Here is a 20,033-nt window from a genome sequence, read left to right on the forward strand (position 1 = left end):
AAAAGAGATTCAGAGCTCCAACTGCTCTCATAAGATGAACCAAGCCAGTGGCTCCTATCCTCGACTTGCAACTCTCACACACACAACATACCAAAGTAAGAGGATAAGAACTCTACCGAAACTGTTTGTTATTTCATTCGAGAGTCAACCAAGGGTCCACATGAAATGAGGATTTTCCTATGAGAAAAAAGCCTTATGGACATAATCATGGGACTACACAACTTTAACAAATTGATGTTTGTAATTCACAGCATATATGCCCTGATAAGTCCATGCTGATGTGTATCTATGTACTTCCAAGTGAATTACACATGAGCAGCTTGGAAAATGTCAAGATGACACCATTTTGCTGACTCCATGCCAGCCGTATGACCATTGCCTTAGACCCAAAACAAAATCAGAAAGCCATATTGCCTTGTAGGCACAAAGCTTGAAGCAGACATTACTGATGCCACGTAATTTATTTTGTAGCATTCATAATTCCTTTCATTTGCAGCAACTGACTGGGAAAATTGTTCCTGCATTTGACACCTCTGGGTGAACTACTCATCCTTTCTCTTCCTGTAAATTTTTCTAACCTTTGATTCCTGTTGTAGCCGAACTCAATCTGTTTAGCCTCTTTTTTGGCCCCCTAGTTCAACTCCTGTTTTTTTCCTTCCCGCTCTTATCAGATCTTATGTTCCCTCAAGCCTCAAAACTGGCAAACGAGCTTGAAGCACTTGTATATATTCGTGTTTTTTGCCATCAAATTTGGACAGCCATTACGACCAGCTTTGCCAAAATAGTACTCCATGCCTATGGAAAAAATTCCTTGCACATCAGCTATATATCTCAGCGCCGTGCAGGGACACTATGAGACATAAAATACTCAAAGTCAGGATGTTGAACACCAAGTCTTTTGAGCCACTCCTCTGAAGACCTCTGGAGAGAGGTTGCATATTGACGGTCCACCACACCTGCAGAGCTCCAAACAGCCCCTCGCAATTTGTATGATGCGAGGCCAAAAGGATGAAGAGAAACCTTGCTCTCAGAGGTGGGGGTGGTGAAGTTATTGGTGACCTCAATACCATCTGAGGGAAAGTTTTATATGAGTAGTTAGTACACAGAAGTTGCATAAGGCAAACTGAACCTCTCGGTAAGAAACACCATTCAATGTTGCAAGCAAGGTCTTATTCTAAGGAGCATTTGAGCAGAATGTGTACCTGCTGACAGGGTTGAGAGAGAGTGATAAGTTAGAAAGCAAGCAGCAAGATCCTTTAAAGTTGGACCTGTAGGTATTCGATAAATGGGATACCTGTAACATCCAAAAATGTCAATGACACCTGATAGCATGTAATTTCTGGCAAAGAATGCATATGAAATACATTTATTAGCTGTCATAACCACGCACCATGCAACCGACAGCCAGCTTGAGTATGAAAGATCATCACTGCACAAAGACTTGAGACCCGGGAACTGATGGGCCAGCTCCTGAACCTGAGAAATACCGAAAAGACCAAATAAGATGCTAAGACAGTTTCATTAAAAACAGCACATTAACTACAAGCACTCACTAGTGCAAATAACAACCTCAGGGACTACTAACATAGTCACTAGAATATATTATTTAAGATGTGCCTCGTGAAAAATTCACCCCAACTCTTGAATATGCTCAAACTATAAGCACTAGAGATTCAGCTGTAACAAAACATCAAACCCTGTTACTAAAAAAAGCACCTTATCATAGAGTGGTACTCTCAGTGATGGTGCTGCAGCTTCAAAGTACTCATACAGAAGAGTCTCATTGCCTTCACAAGTAGAAGATGCATCCCCAGACTCGACCAAGTTCCAGGGACCATGATTACAGGTAAAGTTAGTTCCATCTGAACAGGCCTTCTCTGTCTCACCATCACTACTAATTTCGCTGGTACTGTCTCTGTAATCCATCTCACTGCCATCGCTATCATCTCCAAGTCGTCTGCAGAAAAGCATGTCCGTCAGATAACACGTAATAGCATGCCAAGGAGTAGACTATACAAAAGAGCTTGACACACGTTGTAAAGCAAAAACCCTCTTCCAGAAAATGCAGGGCTGATCACCTGTTCTTCACAAATAGTACACTTCTTGAACTCGTGTATAGCTGAATTGCTGAGAGATAAGGAACATAATACTGCATCACCGTGTCCCTCCCATTGAGAAGAATTGGTACACCTGCCCCATAAGCACTCCATTCATCAAAACTCTCCCAGAGGTCACTGAGGGTGAAGTAATGCTTTAGAGAGGCCGAAGAGCAACTCTTCAGAGACAGGCCTCGAGCATGGGTCTGTGATGGTGCAACAAGTAAACAGCAAAAAGGTAAAAATCACCGAATTGCCATTATGATCTTCAAACAACGAGGTGAGATTACGAATTAGACAGGTGGCGTTACCCATTTACACTATAAGCCATTCGATCCGTAAAGCTTAACCAGAAAATCACCAAAAAAACTTACCTTAGAATGAAGCTGAGAATCAATCTTTGGAGTAGTATGTTCCAAAAAGCATTTAAGATTGGAGACAGATCTCTCGCAAGCGTTCGCATCCGTAAAAAAACTTCTATTATCCGCATCCTTCTGTGTATTGCGGGAATCGTTGCGAAGCTGGGGAGCATTTATTGTACTTTGTCTATGCCGATGATATGCAGCATGCCTGGGTGGCTGTTGGTATCCCATAAATCGGTGACTGCCACGCACATCAGAGTAGTTGTAGTGGAAAGGAGCTTGCTCCATAGTATGCAGAAACACCGGAGACTAAGTCGATGGCGAAGTTTAAGATGGTTACAGAGGCTACTGGAAACTACTGCGCCTCACACGCGGGGCGCACAGGAAGCCGAATGCGAATATGTATGAGAGCTGAATGCAAATATATACAAGAGCTAAATTGCGGATCGAAATCGTCACCTCAATCACAGAGGTTTCAATTCAAGACAGGCTATGCACAAAGTGACTTGACAGAGGGGATGATTGTTACAGGAGCTCGCCGTTTGCAAGCTGGAGACTAAATATTTAGAAGGCCTTCGGATTGTGAGATTGAAAGGAGATGAGATATGGACAGGAGGAGGAGGATGAATGGAGGGATTCGAGAAAAAGAACCTGAAATAACAGTCCAGAATATTGGCACAACTTGAACCGGCAACAATAGCGAGAAAGAAGAAAGAAGAAAACTATATCATCAACAGAGGAGACGCAAGAAACGGAGGAAGCGACTTACTCTTTCCTCAGACTTTGTCAAACGCCACCGTCACCGTTGCGGAGAAGGCGTAACAGAAGACGTGCCTTCTTCTTCTTCTTCTTCTACCTGTTCCTCCTATTCATCCTCCTCTTCAAAATGCTGCAGTGCCGGTCCTTCGAAGATCACTTCAAGGATTGGTCAGAATAAGCCGGAATGTAGAGGGAATGAGAGAGAGACGTTTGCGAGATGCGTATAGGAAACGCAGAGGAAAGGTTAAGTAGCTAAGCTAGGGTTTCTGCGTTGGCTGTCTGGCTGGAATTTATTTATTTATTATAATGAGGAGAAACTGGCCTCCCTCGAAGGATTTGCGGACGAGAAAGGGGAGAAAAATGATGCGAGAGAAAGAAATCGAGAGAGAGCAGAAGAACCGGCGGAGGCGGAGGCGGAGGAGGAGGAAGCAGAAGAGGACGCCGCAGAGAGAGAGAGAGAGAGAGAGAGAGAGAGAGAGCGAGAGAGCGCTAGAGCTTTATTGGAGCGATGGCCAAGGGATAGACGGATAATGCACGATGGATTGGCTCGCGCCTAATGAAGATGACAGACCTCCAGGTCGCGGCTATGGCGGACAGGAAAAGAACAACGGAGAGACAAACAGATAGAAGAAATACAGGACAGGGAGGAGGGAGGGAGAGAGAGAGAGAGAGAGAAAGCAGTGGCCCATTAATCCCCGGAAATTTGGAATTAGCGAGCCGAATTATTATTAATCAATAATGCAAGAATATAATAATAAAGGCGGTTAATTATTATGAGGGGTGCCATATTCCCCTCTTGCGACTTGTTTCATCTCGTCCTCTTTGTCTCCAGAAGCATCTTGCGATTTGGAAGCCGAGTGCCCGCCACGTTACCACCCAAAACGTCTCTGTTCTCGGCCGCCCGCCCATGCTCCCGTTTGGCCTTATATGTGACGCCTGCTGGCGGCCAATGGTCATCGTTCTTTCTTAGACTGCTGGCTAGGTTTCTTTGTCCTTAGTATTGTTGTAGCAGTTCAAAGCCAAAGAAGACGGAAGAATACACAAAGCTAATATGATCCTCTTGATTGTCTTGGCTCCCCATGGCATGCTTCTCTCCTCTCTTGAACGTTGCACCCAATTTAGTTATGTTAACCCACAATTACTTTCACTAATCGTAGTTAGGAGGGACTCCACACTTTGCCTCCTTTCCACACAAAGTGTTCTGCATTTGCATTGAATATAGTAGACCAACAATATACACTTATAGGAAGCCTCTTCTAAGTAAGATTTTGGTGGTTTGCATAGGTGGTTCCAATGTTTGTTTTTTTTTTCCCATAAACCTTAAACTATGCATGTTAAGGAGGTCACTTTTACCTACTACTACATACCATCTAATTTAAAATGTATGCAACTACCTCATTTCATCAACTATCGTACGCCTCTCTTCTTCCCGCTTCGCCACTACTATACACAATCTCCACATCCATGTGTAGTGCCAGCCTAGTGCTTCCCCCTTGCCATTTCCATTACATCCTTGCTCTCTATCTCACTTAATTACTCCCTATCTCTCATCCTCTACTCCAGTCCTTCTCTTCCACTTGGACCGAAAGGACAAATCATTGCTTCAATAATGCTGCAAAGGGTATCATTAGGCTTGTATTGACCAATCCCTCATGATTCATGCTCATCAACTTGCAACCTTCCATTTAGCAAATGCCCTAATCACATTGGGCTTTGATTTCAACACAATAATACGTGATTTTCATTTGCTTGCTTTGAACTACCTTGTCTTCATGGGGAGTTTTTTAATCCAAATATGTTTGTCTTGTTGAAGGGATCTTTGATTTCAGTGCCCTTCGTCTGACAATGAAATGGCATTTGTGGTCATCGCATTCCTAAGTGTTTACATTTTTCTACTCCAATTGTTGCTAGAGAGAATTCAAAACATGATCATTTTGCAAAACAATCTTCTCTGCATATATAGTCCTACTACTCCGATGATGACACGACCTCTTTGACAATGATTATTGCTTCCTTCTTATCAACCATATGTCACATTGTCACCACCACTCCTCGAATATGCTAGACTAAACCTTGCCTTGGCCAATGGTATGTGAGACCACATGCATTGCATTGGTGGCCCAACTACACTAATTGGTGTATTGGTGAGGATCATCATTTTCAATCTTTCTTCAAATTGCCTCCAAGATTGTTCTACCATCTAACTCGACTGTTATATCCATCCCTTCACCCTTGCTCCAAGTTCAATGCCATTGATTTCCTAGTTGAGTGAAAGGTTGCAATTGCATTGATGTATCTTGCAACAAGATCTCCTATAGGGCCATTTCTGAGCACTTTAGTTGTGATATTTCTACCATCTTAGAAATTGTCGACTATTTTATTAACACAGTACTTCCTTTCCAGAATCAATTCATCAAGTGGCTGCTACACTTGTTGATAAGACAGCTCTTCTGAAGGCAAGCAAGCACGCAACAACAACATGCATTACCTAATTGCTCTGGGGCAATAGACTATATTCATATTTGCATGGAAAGGCTAGCGCATGAATTGTCAACAACTTGGTATGATCATAAGGCAACTACTCCATGATCCTTCAAGGCATCATGGATTGCAATTTGGGATTTATTGACATTTGTGCACGTTTCCCTAACTCAACAAATGATAAGCATGTATTGCAAAATTCTACTTTTTTCCATCTCACACAATCTAACTATCAACTAAATGGTCCTTGTTTCACTAGCCTTGGCTACAACATTCATGAGCACATTATTGGGGATGGTGGCTATTACCAACTTTCATGGTTGCTTATTCCCTTCCAAGCTCCTCTCACACCTTCTCAATCACTATACAACTATCACATGTCTTCCACATGAATGGTTGCCAAGAGTGCATTCGAACACTTGAACACTATATGGCTTATTCTAAATGGGGTCATTCCAAAACCCAACACCTACAAGGTGCCAAAGTTGATAGCAATTTATTGCATCTTGCACAACATGGCAATTGATCATGGCCTTGTGTTGAGGCTTGAATTGCACTTGCTATTAGTACTTTTATACCTTAGTACTAGTATACATGTAGAACCAATATGTGTAAAGTGACTTTAAATGTCATATGAAGTTTTTACCTGACATTAAAGCGCCTTCCTGATGTTTAGGAAATTGTATCTTTTGAGATCCTGCGTGATGAGGAATCGGGTATTCTTCTGGACAGTGCTAGACTTTGGTCGCTCATGTCTGGTTCTATTACTATGTTCCCATTTCCTAAACATTTACAATGTATATTTCAAGTTATCTAATCAGGAGTGGTCGTGATGACAGACAACTGTGTGATAGTTTTCAGGACAATAGTTCTACGTTGATGAATGTAATATGTAGTTCATGTTTGCATAGTGTTCCTGAAGAATAAATATGTGAAATGGCTGTAAATCATGTTAGGAATTTTCCTACAGTAGCATAGTTGTTTCAGGCAGATCGATGTTTCCTATATTTCTTGTTATGGACTTGATAGGCCATAACACTTTGGCAATCCTACTAGTTTCATGGGAATAACTCTCATGATTTAGCCATCAAGCTTGGAAAGAATAATTACAAAATTGGGTTGCATGAATTCAGGATGCTAATTGCATTGGAGATGTACAAGTTGTTGTGCATGGGTAGTCTTTATGTCAGACAATTATCCTTATTTATCCAATTCTATCCTCACAAGGAGCAGATCTCGAGAATTAAGGGAGGTGTTGTCAAGATAGCAACAACAAACTACAAGGCCTAATGCTATAGATGAAGCAATGCAATTAGATAGGCTGGATGAAGAAGAGTTCACAGATGTTGGACAGAATCCCTTGGGGGTGGGTTCCTCTGAGGGTACCTCAACAGTGTACCATTCTCCTACCACCTCTACAAAGTCTCCCCCAACACATCCAGCTCCTTCAAGCATCCTAGGTTTGTCAGATAATGAAGAAGCAATATTGCCTCCTAACTATCAAGGTACTCCTCCAAGGCATGCACTTGAAAGATTGCAGCATGCAATGTTAGGAAGGACATTCCTTTTAAGGAATGCAAGGGTTCTAGTAAATAAATATTTGAGTTTCAACCCTTTACCACCCCAGAGGAAGCCTAGAAGCAAAACAATATGAATCAAAATCAACTATTCAACCCAAAGGTGAGAGCATCTAAATTTTCAGGCAAGAAGAAGGAAGATCCAGACTGCCATGTGGCTCAGTTTGAGACAAAGGTGGACAGCAAGTGGATTTAATCAATTGTATGGAGATCAGGTCAAAGAACATCAGTTTGCAGCCACTCTGCAGCAGGGAAAAGCCATGGATTGGTTTTCCAGTTATAGTATGGCAACATTTAATACATATGATGAATTTAAAAATGCATTTTTGGGCAAGTTTTGGAAAGATAAAACCCCAGGGGATATTCTGAGGAAGATCAAGAGGATTAAGCAAAAGAGAATGTTGGTGGAAGATTATGCTCAAAAGTTTAGGAACCTATTGTGAACGGGTTGAATAATGTTGATGCACTATCAGTGGAGATGCAAATTACTTACTTCATTAAGGGTTTGAGGAGTAGAATCAGGAACCCAAATGCTAATGTAGAATTGGGACAAAATGGTACATTGGATACTATGATTAGGGCTGCTATGAGAGTTGAGAGAAGGCTGGGTACTTCTCATTCAAAAACACATAAAGATGATGATTCTTCAGGTTCAGATTCTAATACAGATTCAACTTTAGAATCTGAAAGTGATACTGATGATGATGATAGTGAGAATAGTTCAGATTCAGAAAATGATTCCAGTGACTCCAATGATGAGGAGTCTAGTAGGAAGAAATATAGGAAGAAGAAGAAAAAATAAGGACTAGCCAAGTCTAAAAAGAAGAAAACAAAAGACTGAAGTAAAAGAAAAGCAGAGGAGAGTAAACTGGATAAGAAGATTAAGCAGAAACTTAAAGATTTAGGTCTGTCGGACACTAAGAGGAAGGAAAAGGACTGTGAGATATGCCAAAGAAATGGCCATGAAACCAGGACATGTTGGTACAATCCTAATGTCAGGATGGTACAGCATATGCCAATGGGACAGCCTAGGCCGAGACCTATGCAAGGAGTTGCAGTAAATCAGGTTATTACTGACACAATGCCTCACAGATCTTTCAGGGGATCTAGAAGAATGCATGCAAGATAGCCTTGGGGAAATTTAAGAACACAGTAGCAAACTACTCAAACCGGAGCATGCCACTATTGTGGAGGTCAAGGACACTTTGTTGGACCAAACTGTGAACTTTGGGCAAGGCATAGGATTGAGAAGAGGAATGCCAGTAGTAAGGACCCTCAACGATGGAAGACCTGTAGGAGCATCTCATCTACAACATCCACTTGCCCCAATTGTAGCAGTCCTTATAGAGTTACCTGACCAAGATAAGAAAATGCAATTTTCGAATGGTACAGGAGCTGCTAATTGCACGAAAAGTCAGCAAGAAGAGGTTCAAGAATGGCGAGAGGGGGTGTCAGGTAACTCAAATGCTGCAAGTATGCATGTTGAATGTGATTGTTCTAATTGCATTTAAGTGGAGGATTGTTCTGATGAATGAAAGGTGACAAGGATCGAAGCTTGCTTAGAAGTGAGCTATGGTGGAGAGCAAGAGCAAGAAGAGAGAGAGACACAAATGGGAACTCCAATAGCCACAATGTGTGACCGGGCCTTCCTTTATTCAAACTGTCACTAAAAGAATAAAGAATAAAGTGACGGTGATGGCCGCTTGCCACCTGCAGTGTGCAGCGGCAGGCACTGTCAACGTAGTAATACACAAGCGACTAGGCAGAGGTGCCTTTACCCCCAACAACCTCCCACTTAAAGGTGAATCTGCCCCAGTAAAGGAGTGAAAAGAAAAAGAAAAGACAGTACAATGTACACATGTACAACAGGATGAGGAAAAACGTCATCTCATCTAACGCCCATCAATCTCTTGAGGGAGGCAAAGTGCTCAATAATGTGATTGTTCTAATTGCATTTAAGTGGAGGATTATCCTGATGAATGAAAGGTGAGAAGGATCGAAGCTTGCTTGGATGTGAGCTATGGTGGAGAGCAAGAGCAAGAAAAGAGAGAGACACAAATGGGAACTCCAATAGTCACAATGTGTGACCGGGCCTTCCTTTATTCAAACTGTCACTAAAAGAATAAAGAATAAAGTGACGGTGATGGGTGCCCACCACCTACAGTGTGCAATGGCGGGTATTGTCAATGTAGTAATACACAGGCGGCTAGGCAGAGGCGCCTTTACCCCCAACAACCTCCCACTTAAAGGTGAATCTGCCCCAGTAATAAGGAGTGAAAAGAAAAAGAAAAGACAGTACAATGTACACATGTACAACAGAATGAGGAAAAATGCCATCTCATCCAACGCCCATCAATCTCCTGAGGAAGGCAAAGTGCTCAATAGTGAGGCTTTTCGTGAGCAGATCTGTAGGATTTTCATCAGTGGAGATCTTGACAAGGTCAACAGACTTGTCCTCCGCGACCCCACATATGAAGTGATACCTCACCTCAAGGTGTTTTGTCTTCGCAAGGAACACCGAATTCTTGGCTAGTTGAATAACACTCATAGAATCTGAATGCAGTGTAGGTATAGTATCAATCCCAAGGTCATGAACCAAACGGCCCAACCATATGGCCTCCTTGCAAGCATTAGTGGCCGCAACATAATCGGTCTCAGTGATAGAGAGAGTCGTACACTTCTGAACCCTGGATATCCAAGAAACAACACCTCCAATATAGGTAAAGACATAGCCGGAAGTGGACTTCCTACTATCTGCATGTCCTGCATAATAATCGGAGTCTGTGTAGCCCACAACTCCTATATCCTAGCTACCATAGCAAATACACATATTTGTTGTGCTCTTCAGGTATCTCATGATACCCTTTACGGCATCCCAATGCTTTTTGCTAGATGTATCCATATAGTGTGCCACAATATCAACTGCAAAGGCAATATCTAGACGAGTGGCTATCATGGCATACATCAAACTGCCCATGGCTGATGCATAAGGGATCTTGACCATCTTGGCCCTCTGCTCATCCATCTACAAACAATCAGCCTGTGAAACCTTCACATAAGAAGGTAAGGGACATTCAATAGGCGTTACGACTTGCACGCGAAAACGCTCAAGGACTTTATGAATTTACTCCCTCTATGAGAGGTAGAGTAGTCCTTGATGCCTATCGCGCTTAATGCGCATACCAAGAATGTGAGAGACCTGTCCCAAATCCTTCATCTCAAAGCTCTTCTTCAGCTAAGATCACGGGCTTTCTTCGTGTAAAGACACGGATCCATACCACTTCTGTTGTAGCCCTGTGACAGCATAAAGGCATCAAACTTATGATACCACTCCTTGGGTGCCTGCTTCAAGCCATAAAGACTTTTCTTCAACTTGCACACTAGGTGTTCCCTGCCAGGTTCTGCAAAGCCCTTAGGCTGCTCCATGTATATCTCATCATGCAAATCCCCATGCAAGAATGCAGTCTTGACATCCATTTGGTACAAGTCCAAGTCAAGCTGCACGACTAAGGCCAAAACCAAGCGTAGGGTGGTCATCTTGACCACTGGAGAAAAGATTTCATCAAAGTCAACTCCATGCTCTTGTTTAAAACCCTTAGCGACAAGTCTTGCCTTATAAGCGGGCTTGGGGTTTCCAGGGGTACTTTTCAGCTTGTACACCCATTTGCATGGTAAAGCCTTCTTGCCCTGAGGCAGTGCAACCAAATCCCAAGTCATATTCTTGTGCAGGGAGTCTATCTCAGACTGCATAGCCCTCTCCCAGGAGTGATTGTCACCCTGTGCATAGCCTCATCATAGGTGAGAGGCTCTCCTGCATTTGTAACTAAGACATAATGCATCAAGGGCTCAAATCTATCAGGTGGGCGTCTCTCTCTAGTAGACCGTCTCACGGCAGGCTCTATGGCCGGTCCAACACCCTGGCCATGTGTACTAACTGCTACTGCAGGCTATCCAACTGGTTATGTAGGAGCACGTGGCTCCTCTTGGAATATAACCCTATGTATCTCTACCATCTTCTCAGGCTGCCTATGCATCTTGTCTTCATGGAGGACTACATCATGGCTGTGGATGACTTTCCATGCTTGAGGATCCTAGAGGCGGTAACCCATCTGTCTTTGGGCACATGGCAGAATGCCTCACATCCAAAGACATGTAGATGCACATAAGATAGAGGTTTACCAGTCCATACCTCCTCTGCAACCTAGAAATCCAAACCACTAAAAGGTGATCTATTTATGACATGCACAACTGTACTGACTGCCTCAGCCCAAAAGCTCTGTGGTAAGCCTGCATGGCTAAGCATACTGCGTACACGCTCTTGGATGGTTCTATTCATCCGCTCAGTCAAACCATTCTAGGGTGGGGTATAGGGGGCGGTCAATTGATGCTTAATACCCCTCTCGTCACATAATTGCTCAAAAGCACGTGACACATATTCTCCCCCATTGTCAGTCCTAAGGCGTTTCAGCCTATGCCCAGTCTAGTTTTCAACAAATGCAAGCTATCTCTGAAATACAGCCAAGACATCGGACTTAAGCTTAATGGGGTAAGCCCAGACTTTACGCGAAAAATCATCAATGAACATCACAAAATACCTTGCACCACCCATAGACTAACATGGCATGGGCCCACAGACATCCAAATAATGTACCAATGCCAAGGGCTCACTCATGCGTGTCCTACCAGACTTCTTATGTGTATTCCTAGTTTGTCTACCATAAAGACAATGCTCACATGAATCAAAACATGCGTAGTCAAGGGGCGGTAAATACTGCAAACCAAAAAGCATTTTCATTCCCTTCAAGAACATATGGCCCAAATGGGCATGCCAAAGAGATACATGTGGGATGGAACCCACTGATAAAACATGGTCAACAAAGGACCCATCCACTACAAGAGGATAGAGGCTACTAGCTTTGGCACCTCTAGCAAGCACAAGTCTGCCATCGGATGATCTTCCAGGAAGAATCCCCAAATGAAACATGAAACCCAAAATCATCAAGCTGCCCTGCAGACATAAGAGTGTGTGTAAGCATAGGTACATAACGTACATCTTGTAACAGAAAAGTACTACTAGTAGAGAACTACAGCCGTACATCCCCAATGCCAACAATAGCAAGTGACCTGTCATCACCCAAGAGAACTAAACTAGAGAAAGTGCGGTAGGAGTGGAACCACTCACGGTATGGTGTAACATGAAATGAAGCACTAGAATCCAAAAGCCAGCACTGTGCATACATAGAGTGAACATCGGTCAACGATGTAGTATCACAAGAACTAGCTGCAAGTATGTACTCCCCATCGGAGTCATCAGTCTGCATGACATTTATCTTCTCGATTTTCACATTGGATTTCGCAGGCATAATGCTGCGAGTAGAGGACTTTTCATGTACTTGGTCTTTCCCCTTCTCTTTGCGCTTCTCATCGTGCAACTCATGACACTGTGGACGTATGTGACCCTTTTTGCCGCAATGATGACATATCGCATTAGCATTTCTCCCACGAGACTTGCTATGCGACTTAGACCTAGACTTTTGTGAGTCTCTGCCACGGCCATTCCCACGGTCATTCTTGCCATTACCATCTCTACCTCTAACAGTTAAAGTATGCGACACACGAGAGGCATCCAAGTTCTTACGATTGATCTCTTCCTGCAGAAGAGCGCTCTCTATATCAAGCAAGTTCAAAATAGTAGCAAGAGCACATAAGGCAGTGCGGAATACATCCCATGACTCACTTAGAGTCCCAAGAAAAAATAATGGAGTAACCTCATCATTAAAGGTAATACTCTGCAAAGTCAAGTTCTTGAGAATAGCATGGAACTGGTTCAAATGAGAAGACATTGTCATATTCTCCTTCATGCGCAGGCCCATAAGCTGCTTCAACCAATACATTTGACTTGCTAGAATTTTCTTGTCATAGAGGTTCTTAATTTTATCCCAGAGCTACCAAGCAGTCTGTGCTTCCTCAACCACATTGTAATGCACCTGTTTAGTGAGAGACAAGATGAGGGTGGACTTGCATAACTCATCAAGCTCATCCCATTCGTCATCAGTCAGGCTGCTCGCCATGCATCCTTAGTGGCTTTATCTACGAGTTCGACACCAATACTTGCCAAACTTGGCTCTTCTAATAGGCATAATTCGTACCATCAAGCTTAGTGATGTTGAAGATAGCACTGTTAATGGAAGAAGAACCCATAATGCAGTCCAAAACAGTGCAGACAATTCAAAACTGCTTGTTGTTTTTTGCTGTAAATAGCAAAAAATACCACCAAAACCAAGGCAAAACGACCACAGACTGATAGCTAATGATGTTGCCCACCAAGTACCATCAAAGGTACATAAAATTAGGATGATTCAGCATGAAAATTCCACATCAGTCCATACATAACTGCTTGCTATAATAAATTATAGCCAGGTACAATGAGAGCAGACTATAGGCAAAATCAATGCACCAAGTCAACCACTGACTTTCAAAGCATAACGAGCATCAAGTGGGCATAAATCAACATATGAAATTCATACGAACGTCGAGCAAACACCCAAGCATGTCAAACGAATCTGTCAGCAAGCCGGCACACCCCCTATGTAATAGGGCAAAGTGTACACAACACTGGTAAGACCTGACACAAAGAGGTGTATGCTCAGGGAGTGTGAAGCCCAAATCAGCCCAAGTACATGAATGCGGACCACGGCATATCAACCATGCAACATCCAAGTGAAGAAGATCCCAGTCTCAGAAGACTCAAAGCTTAATAGCATAAACCACCTGCTCAATGTCTGTCAAATATCCAACAATGCTCCCACTAGCACAAAAGCTATATAGATCAAGCCAAGAAGCTCAAGAAGGGCATATGAGAGCACCAATGATGAAAGATCCAAGACCAGACATCAATAAGACATCATGAGCATATAGGCTCTGGGTAGCCTCCAAGGATAGCATCCATAGACATCAACTATATCCCAAATACAACTCTAGCAAGCCAAGAAATATCCCAAGTAAGTTTTCGGAAGCCAGATGTAAGCCAAGACAAGGCACTAGTAGCAATCAGCTCCAAACAATGTAAGTAGCATGTAGTAGTGGCGTTGGCCAAGCATGTCAAGACTGGTCAGACACAGGTAACATACATGCCGTATGTACATCCAAGACGGAGCATCAAATGCATTCCAAAGCCAAGCTCAAGCTCAAATGAAGATCTGGAACCAAAGACAAGCTCGATGTCATACCCCGAAGGTCAACACTTCATTGCATATCCCAAAGACATATCCCAAAACCAATAGGCATAACCAAACTGGAGGTAAAATAACATGTCAACCAAGGTAGCATAAATCCCAACTAACAATGAAATGTTCGCATCCAAATCAAGGCTCAATAGCTCTTAAATAGCATATTCGGGCATAAACCATGATGACCAAGCATCAACACATCCAACAGGACACTCGAATGTCAACAAAGAGCATTATGCATAAGTCGTCCCTGATAAAACCTTGCTGCCCAAACAATGTACAACAGTAAATCCCTACATAAATTGAGCTATGGAAGCTCAAACCAAGTCCCAAAGCATTTCAAAACATTGGGCAAACATCCCCAAGGTATCTGGGCATCAAATACCAAGCCTCGGAAGCATCACATAAGCTAAGAGCATGACATTTTCTTGCTGTAAATCAACTCAGATCTGTTGCAGAAAATGCTTGATCAGAATTTGGCAGATTGACATCGCCATCGCGTTCGGAGCATGCCAAAAACCCAAGTTATACTTTTACCTTGCCAAAATCGGGTTCTGGATGCCCGAGATATGAGAAAAAATGGATTTTTGAGCTAGATTTTGAAACATGCCCAAACGTCCTATGCAGCTCCCCATAGGGTTTGGAAGTTCTTAGTTACTACCATTTTGCTCTCATAGGTGGAAACTAAGTACTCACATATTAAAACAGGATGCAGGCCAGGAGAGTTCAGCCTCAGAGATTGAGTTGCAAAATTTCCTGTCCTAAACCTATTATGACATGGTATAGGTCATCTTAAAGAGGGCATCGTCGGCTCCGTTTTGAATCAAAAAGTTTGGGAATCGGAGCTTTCTAGCTCAAGTTATAGCCAATTTTCTGACAAGGGGTACTGCAGGAGTGCACTATAACGGCAAGTCATAAGGAAAAGAGTAAGGCCTAGGATGAATATACTCAACAAATCAGAGATTCCATGCTACAATGAAGCTATGGTATTAGCGATTACCAGAAGCCAAGCAGGCTTGAAGCTTGATTATTCCTTGATTGGTAGGAACAATAGAAAGCCAAGGAAAAGACAACAAAGCACATTAAAAGGTTTCAAAACTTGCAGGGAAAGTTAGATTTGAAGAGTTTGATGATCAGGCAGATTCAGGAATCTTGTATCCTGATGAGCAGGATCATCATCTTGGAGATAAAGAATTAAGAAAATTTCAAGAGGGAGGTTCAACAGAGCTATTCCAGGCTCTAGCAAAGTGTTCCTTACAATTAACATTGGAACAAATATTGGATTTAATTCTAGGTTTCAAGGACAAGTTGCTCCTGAAGATCAGGGAAAAGCAATAAGAGGTTCTTGAAAGTACACCAATTCAAGATCATGTAGTTCTTGACTGTCAAGCAGTTATACCAACCCAACAAGAAGTTGTGGATTATCAAGTGCCGACTATTCAAGTTGAATATGTAGGAAGGAAGCATGATGATGTCCTATTGGATGGGGGTTTCGGAGTTAATATACTCCCTGAACATACGCATATAGCAACCAAGCAGGATGAGTTGCTACCGCTCCGTTTTAGGTCAGGATGGCAGACCAGAAGAGGTTACAACCTCTGGGAATTCTAAGGAATCAAGAAATTAAAATAGCAGGCTTGAAGTTTAGGATAAGTTTTGTTATGTTACGAATGTCAAAATTGGAGATTCTTATAAGATGCTTTTGGGTAGATCATGGTTTAAATTAGCTAAATTGAAGCAGGATTGGGGGAATGATTATGTATGTATACCAAGGGGATTGAAATTGATCATATTATCAACAATTAATAAGGTAATCCTGAAGAGTTCTTCTCGACTTGTGGTAGCTTAGACTATTAATTTGGGAGATGAAGTGGAAGATCATGAGGAGGAAATGTTTTTTCAAGAAAATCCTTCTATAGTTCCAGTGTTTGACATTGATGTGGACAATATTATTCAGAAGTATCAAGATTCTTCAATCACTACAAGACATGAAGTTTTGGACCACCAGGTTGTTCAAATTGTAAATATAAACGAGTCAAGATAGCAACCTGAAGGTTTTCCTGACGATTAGGAGTAGCCTAATGTTCAGGAGAGATCAGAAAATGAGACCCATAAAACGGTTCAAGTTCGGGATAGCAGCTATCTTGAAGAATTTTAGCAATAAACACTTGGAAATTAGCTTATTGATGTGGAAAATTATAGGGATAGCCCTGAAGTACTGGATGTAGAGGGTCAAAAAGCAATTATTCATGCTAAGTTGAGATATGAGCATACCATGAGAACATCTGCAAGGGTTGTTGAAGATGAGGTTCAGGAAGTCAATTTGAATCTTGAAGGGGAGGTTCAACCCATTAAGGTCATTATCTTTGTGGAAGAAGAGTTCAAGCAAAACCTCATCCAGTTGTGTAAATAATTTAAGGATATCTTTGCTTGGGATTACACAGATATGAAGGGATTTGATCTAGTTGTTTGTCAACATAGAATAAATCTTAAAAAAGATGCCAAGCCAATTATTCAGAATAGGTATAGGATGAATCCAAATTATGACAAGCAGGTCAAGGAAGAAATTAACAAGCTCTTGAGGGTTGGATTCATCAAACCTGCAAATGAGGTCACTTGGTTATCCCCGATAGTGATGGTGCCTAAAAAGAATGGAAAGATTAGAGTTTGTGTAGATTATAGGAAATTGAATGCAGCCACTATTATGGATCCTTTCCCTATCCCTTTTGCTGATTCTCTTCTTGATGATGTGGCTAGCCATGAAATGTATAGTTTTCTGGATGGTTTTTCAAACTACAATCAAATAAGGATGCATTTGGAAGATATGGATAAGACAACTTTCATCACTAAGTGGGGAGTATATGTTAGTATGGTCATGAATTTTGAGTTTAAAAATGGGCCTCCTGAGTTTCAAGGAGCTGCCCATAAGACATTTGGGCCGTATCTAACAACCTTTATGAGGGTGTTTATTGATGATTTCTGTGTTTTTGGCACCAGGAAAGAGCATCTCCAACACCTTAGATTATGCTTTGAGAGATGCATAAAATTTGGTATGTCCTTAAATCCTTTCAAGTCAGTGTTTGCAACAAAGAGAGGTGTGCTCTTAGGTCATATTCTATTTGAGGAAGGTATGAGCATAGATCCAAGAAAGATTGCAGCTATACAAAAAGCCAAAGCTCCAACCAATGTGCAAGAAGTTATGAGGTTTGTTGGACAAGTGAAGTGGCATAGCATTTACTTAAGGTATCTGTCACATATTTGTGCTCCTCTTACTACTTTAACCAAAAAGGGGATGCAGTTTGTCTAGAGTGGAGATCATGACAAAGCTTTCAGTGTCCTCAAGAAAGTGCTTATTGTAGCTCCTATATTGCAACCTTCTGTATGGGATTTGCCTTTCCATATTCTTGTTGATGCTTCTGATCTTGTTGTGGGAGCCGTGTTAATGCAAGACAAAGTACCTGGATGGTATAGACCTATTTACTATGCAAGTCAGAGCTTGAGTGCTATTGAAAAGAATTATCTAGTAACTGAAAGAGAAGCACTCGGTATGGTGTATTCAGTTCAGAAATTCAAACATTATTTTCCTCTATCCAGTTGTATTCTTCTCCTTTCTTAAGAAATTTTCTTAATGGGTATGTTGTTGTTGTTGCATTTGGGATGAACTTTTTATAGAGCTTACCATCAACCCAAAAAATCTTTGAAGTTGCTAGATTATTTTGGGTACCTCTAATTATTGATTGTTGGGATTAAGCAAGACCTACCTTGACACTTTCAACCAAAATGATGTATCTTAGAAACTCGATACTTGTACCTTACTTGTATTTTTTGAATCATATTTTAAAGTTGTAACTTTATTTGTAACTTGCTTAAGACTTCTTAAAGAAAAAAGATGCTCATTCCATGTTGCCATGTGTATGAGAATGTTATCTAAACAAGTTACTAGTACTCTTTTTCCAATGAAATCCTGAAAGAGATCATTATCCATTCTTTGAAATGTATTTAGTGGATCATAAGGCAAAACCCTTACACCCATGGTTTTGTCAAACAAGTCCACATATTTCCACTTCCTTCAAGCGATAGCTCTAAGAAGACTAGCATTGCACTAGTGGGGTAGGTGGCAAGCACCGCGTGTAGGGGCCCATGTAGTTTGGAACTTGGGAGAGGATTACCCTAACTATCACCTAGTGAAACACCTTATCCCATCTTGCCCAACAAGGTGTGGTTCTACAACCCATGGACCTCTGGATGGATCTATGATTGCCAACACATCCTTCATTGCTTCATTGATTATTTATGTCGTCCTTAGTGATCATCTTTGCATTGATATCTTTATAGGTGCCTTAGATAGGTTGGTATCTTATGGTAAATTGGTGCATTAATACTTGTTTGTTTTTTTGCAATTGGTAATGATTTTGTGTACTTTGGAGAAGTATTTGTATGTCTCTTTGTCATTGCTATATGGGCATCTCTTCCATTTGAACTTGCTGAAAATCATGAGTCATTGGAAGTGTTATGGATGATATTGATGTTGACTTCAACACTTCTAGGACTTCTTCTTGAAAGTTTAGGAATACTCAATGTACTCTCAACTAATCACAACCGTGTTAAAGGAAATATGTGATGAGGTAAAAGATATGCCACATGATCCAATGTTTCTTGGGAACTATGTCTTGGATATTTGAGCAATATGTAAGTGTTTTGCATCTCTAAAGAGAACTAGCATGGTCTTGCAGCTTGTGTCTTGAGGTGTAACTTATGTGCTAATTTCTCCCTACTTGATGAAAATGATGTTTGTGAGTCTCATAAAGAAGTGAAGTTGTGTTTCCTATATTTATGGTGATCAACACTACTAAACGATTATTTATGTGAATGTTGGATGCTTGAACCTACAAACAATTGTGCCTTAACAATCATTCACTTGAATATTTTTTCTAGATTGTTGCCAATGTCATTGAAACATTTTTGTAATTTGCATATTTTGGACATGTGTTTGCTTGGCTTTCGATCTATTGCAATATTTTTTTAACATGGATGCACTTGTTGAAGTATAAACATTTTGGGTAAACTTGAGCATCACGTATTGGTAATGTCCTTCTATTTGCTATTTGCGTGTTCTGTACATCGATGTCCATTGGGGTCCCACTCTTACCTTTGTCTTCGTAGTTATATCAAGCATCTCGACATCTTTTATTGCCCCTTCATGGTGGTGTTGTGTGCAGAAAGCTTCATGTAGAGTTTGTGGGTCTGATGTTGTGTCCTTCAAGTTACATTTAGTGTTAAGTAGGGCCACCAAAAAAAAGACATGGACTCAAACGTTATCGAATTTATGCTTGTTAATATCTGATAAAATATTGTGTTATGGTCTCCCCTAGAAATTGTTCACATTTTCATAGTTGTTTTGAGATAGACGATGTAATGTTTTGATTTGCAAAAAGTCTTACCAAATGATTGTTTTAGTTTTTGCCAATTATATATGTAATATAGCTGCTATATGTACCATGTCACTACTACACCTTCTAATAATGCTTT

The 20,033-nt window shown here is 41.4% G+C and overlaps 1 protein-coding gene across 1 annotated transcript; it reads right to left on the bottom strand.

The window, feature by feature from the left end:
• Positions 1–222: 222 nt before the first annotated feature.
• LOC148041482 (uncharacterized) lies at positions 223–3,882 on the bottom strand. The gene is made up of 8 exons (XM_087680019.1): positions 3,228–3,882; positions 2,988–3,109; positions 2,471–2,869; positions 2,079–2,302; positions 1,717–1,957; positions 1,391–1,476; positions 1,203–1,294; positions 223–1,070 (listed from the first exon to the last, which is right to left on the bottom strand). The coding sequence occupies exons 3-8, from the start codon at positions 2,744–2,746 to the stop codon at positions 832–834; spliced, it is 1,158 nt and encodes a 385-aa protein (XP_087536145.1). The 5' UTR covers positions 2,747–2,869; positions 2,988–3,109; positions 3,228–3,882; the 3' UTR covers positions 223–831.
• Positions 3,883–20,033: the final 16,151 nt, after the last annotated feature.

This window comes from Lygodium microphyllum, chromosome 1, assembly GCF_053477565.2.
Source record: "Lygodium microphyllum isolate KBCC chromosome 1, Lygodium_microphyllum_v1.1.10, whole genome shotgun sequence".
In the NCBI taxonomy this organism is placed as follows: domain Eukaryota; kingdom Viridiplantae; phylum Streptophyta; class Polypodiopsida; order Schizaeales; family Lygodiaceae; genus Lygodium; species Lygodium microphyllum.